The 3,564-nt window shown below is 44.2% G+C and overlaps 1 protein-coding gene across 1 annotated transcript in view; it reads right to left on the reverse strand.

Annotated features, from left to right (window-relative positions):
- NUPL2 (nucleoporin like 2) overlaps positions 1–2,854 on the reverse strand; it is a 41,224-nt gene extending 38,370 nt beyond the window's left edge. The window contains exon 1 of the mRNA XM_006832217.1: positions 2,740–2,854. Within this exon, the coding sequence (XP_006832280.1) occupies positions 2,740–2,854 (115 nt within the window). The remainder of the gene's footprint in view (positions 1–2,739) is intronic.
- Between the last annotated feature and the right edge of the window lie 710 nt (positions 2,855–3,564).

Consider the following 3,564-nt stretch of genomic DNA (forward strand, 5'->3'; position numbering starts at 1 on the left):
CTGACCCAAGCCATGGTATTTTCAATAACCTCATATGCATGTGAAAGCTGGACAGTGAATAAGGAAGACCATAGAAGAATTGATGCTTTTGACCTATGGTGTTGGAGGGGAATATTGAAAGTGCCATGGCTGCCAAAAGAACCAATAGATCCATTTTGGAGGAAGTGAAGCCAGAGTACTACTTAGAGGCCAGGATGGCCAAACTTCTCTCATACTTTGGACATATTATCAGGAGGGACCAGTCACTGGAGAAGGATACCATGATTGGTAAGGTGGAGGGTCAGAGAAAGAGGAAGACCCCCAACGAGATGGATTGGCGGAGTGGCAGCATCGAAGGACTCAAGCGTGGCAATTGTAGTGAGGTTGGCCCAGGATAGGGCAGTGTTTCGTTTTGTTGTGCATAAGGTTGCTATATTATGATGGCACCTAACAACAAATAGGATGCATAGGGTTCCAGAGTATCAGCTGGTAGGTTTGAACTGTTGATCTTGTGATTCAAAATCCACTGCTGATCCTACCCTGTCACACCATTATTAAGTAATTAACTGCACCATACCACCTTATACAAATTCTGACTTTTGCAGGGTATGGCACTGTAGGACCTCAAAGTAGTTTGAACTACAGGGTCATTGGTTCAAACTCACCAGTTGCTCCACCCAAACCCTATACAGGGTCGTTATGAGTTTGGAATCCACTCCTTGGCATTTAAAGAGAGTGAAATCATTGGGTCATATGCACTGGATTGTGAACCACAAGGTCAGTGGTTCTAGGTCACCAGCCACTCCTCAGGAAGATCAGGCTTTCTGCTCCTGCAAATACTTTAAGCCTTGGAAACCCTATGAATTGGAACTCAAGGCACTTAACAACTATGAATGGTTAAGTCATATAGTAATTTTTTTTTTTTTAAAGGAACTGCCAAATTCTACAGCTGCTGCTCTATTTTACAATCCTACCAGCAATGGATTAAGGCACTCTGGTTGTATAGTGGTTATGAACCAACCACAAGGTCAGAAGTTAGAAACTACCAGCTGTTCTGGATAAAGATGAGGCTTTCTGCTCCCGTAAAGATTTACAGCCTCGGAAATCCTGTACAGGGTCACTCGGAACTGACTCCTTGGCACACAACCACCACCACCAGCAGTGATTGGATTAAAGTTTCAAGCTCTCCACAACCTTCTAAATAGCCATCCCAGAGGGCATAAGTCTCATTGTCGCTTTGATTCTCATTTCCCTAATTACTAAATGCCAGTACAAATGGGTAATGTGCTGCCCTGCTAACCAAAACCCTCAGAAATACCTAAGAAAGGCCCAGAAATCCACTTCTAAAATTCCTATGGAACATAGTTCCACTCTGATATACAGGAAGTCACCACCATGAAATAGAATTGATTAAACAACCAGCAACTTTGAGCATCTTTCCATGTGCCATCATATATTTTCTTTAGAGTAACGTCTATTTTAATACTTGTCCGTTTTTAATTTGTAACACTTCAACCACCTGATTTATCATCAATTACTACTAAAAGGCCAAAATCAAAGTAATTCATTGTTTCTGACTAATTTAGGAGATATGCCATCAAATATATTTAAAATGACATTACAGAATGCATATTCAGTTTTGAAAGCTCATCTCTGAAGTCTGGGGTTTGAACTGCTGACCTTTTGGCAAGTTTACCTTATTGTAAGGACTGGACTAGTAGGGCACATCACCTGAGGGTTCACAAGTGGGGGTTTATTGTTAAATGCCACCTAGTTGGTTCCAACCATAGGGACCCTGTTTAACAGGGTTTCTGAAGCTTTAAATCTTCGAGGAAATACAAAGTCTCATCTTTCCCCCATGGACCAGATGGGAGGTTCAAACTTCAGATTTTGTGGTTCAAAGTTCTGCGCTTATGGTATGGCATCACTGCATCTTTTGTTTCAAAATCCTTTTGGAAATGACACAGCAGAAGAAATTCACTTCCTTTGTTATTAGCGTTGACATTAATTCCAAGCAACATTTACTTAAGTTTGGGATCCATAGTTAACTTCCCAAGAGTTTTATTTACACTTTTCTCATTCATCACCTATCCATTCAATATTTACTCTCTCCACAGAAAGTCAAATATTCTGCTATTCCTGAAATACACTCACAATAGATTGTGAGAACTAATTTTAAGTTGGGATGTCATTAGATCACTCGGAGATGGTGCAAAAGGGCTTGTCTTCCAGAGACGCAGACATGATGCGATCACAGTACAGTACAAGGTTAAAGAGTCAGATGAACAGCTTTTAAGGAAAACAACTTAATTGACATCTTTCCAGACTCCGTTCTAATTCTAAGAAAATAAAGCCTAACTGTTAATATGATCCGTACAATCTGCTGGATCGTGATTTCAATGTTTGACCCTTTTCCTCTCGAGTTCTTTTACGTCACCCACAATTGGTCTTCTCAAATACTCCAAACACTTCCAGAGACCTCCCCAACAAGTTCCACGTGCTTAATAACAGAGATAAAACCCGGCTTTCCCGGCTCCAGCAAGCGGATTCGGGGCTCCAGTAGGAGAGTTCCCGACTCCAGCAGGCTGGGCCCGCGGAGGCTGAAAACGCTACGCGCTCACGTGCCTCACCCAGGCGCCCCGCCCCAAGAGACTCCCGCGTTAGGCCCAGCGGGCGGACAGTTCCCCGCCGCCTGGATCCGGACTCCCCACGCCGGCCCTTCCGGGCTCGGCAGGCCAGGAAGATTTAAGGGTACATCACCTGCGGGCTGCTGCTGCGGTTGCTGCCGTCCTCCGCCCGGAGCTCCAGGATGTTCATTCCAGCACCGGTGTCCAAATCGGCACCGGCCTTGAAGGAAGAATTGACAAATGGTCATTGAGACTGTTCGCCTAGGAGAGAACTTCACCCAGCAAGCCACACGACCCGCAGTCTCAGCAACTGAAGCAACTCAGCCCCGCTCTTCTGACGTCTTCTTCTCGCGCCGGAGAAAGGCCTTTTCTGCCCTCTGCGATGAAAGGCGTGGTCTTTTACCCAATAGGATTTGTGGAGGGCGTGACGTAATGGCTATGGCCTGGAAAGGCGGGACGCTTGAAAGAATACCCAAAGAAACGCAGGCGTGTTTGACTCTGGAGGAAAAGCGGTTAAAAGAAAATATGGAACTTCAGAGAGGCCCTGAGGGAAGGATTAGCTGTGGTTTGAAAGACACAATTGTTTCTTCACTTGTAACTACTGTAAAAAATCAAAACTTACAGAAATTTACTTAAGACATTTATTCTGAGAAATTATTCCAGAAGAATCAATTAGTTCCAAGAATGTAGGTACATTGGTAACCCAACCCAAACCCACTGCTCCGTAGGATTTCCGAGGAGCGGTTGCTGAGCTTGAACCGCTGACCTTGTGGTTCAAACCGACTTTTACAACTCATTAACCACCGCGCCACACTAGGTCTCCGGAAACACTATATGAGGTTACTAGGGGGCGGAATCGAATCCAGGGCATTTAACTATCCAGTTGTAGCCAGGATACTTTTGAGATTTAAATTAGGAATTAATTTGTTGAGTGTCCTTTTCTACCTACAGAAGACAA

Source organism: Chrysochloris asiatica, unplaced genomic scaffold, assembly GCF_000296735.1.
Source record: "Chrysochloris asiatica unplaced genomic scaffold, ChrAsi1.0 scaffold00006, whole genome shotgun sequence".
In the NCBI taxonomy this organism is placed as follows: Eukaryota; Metazoa; Chordata; class Mammalia; order Afrosoricida; family Chrysochloridae; genus Chrysochloris; species Chrysochloris asiatica.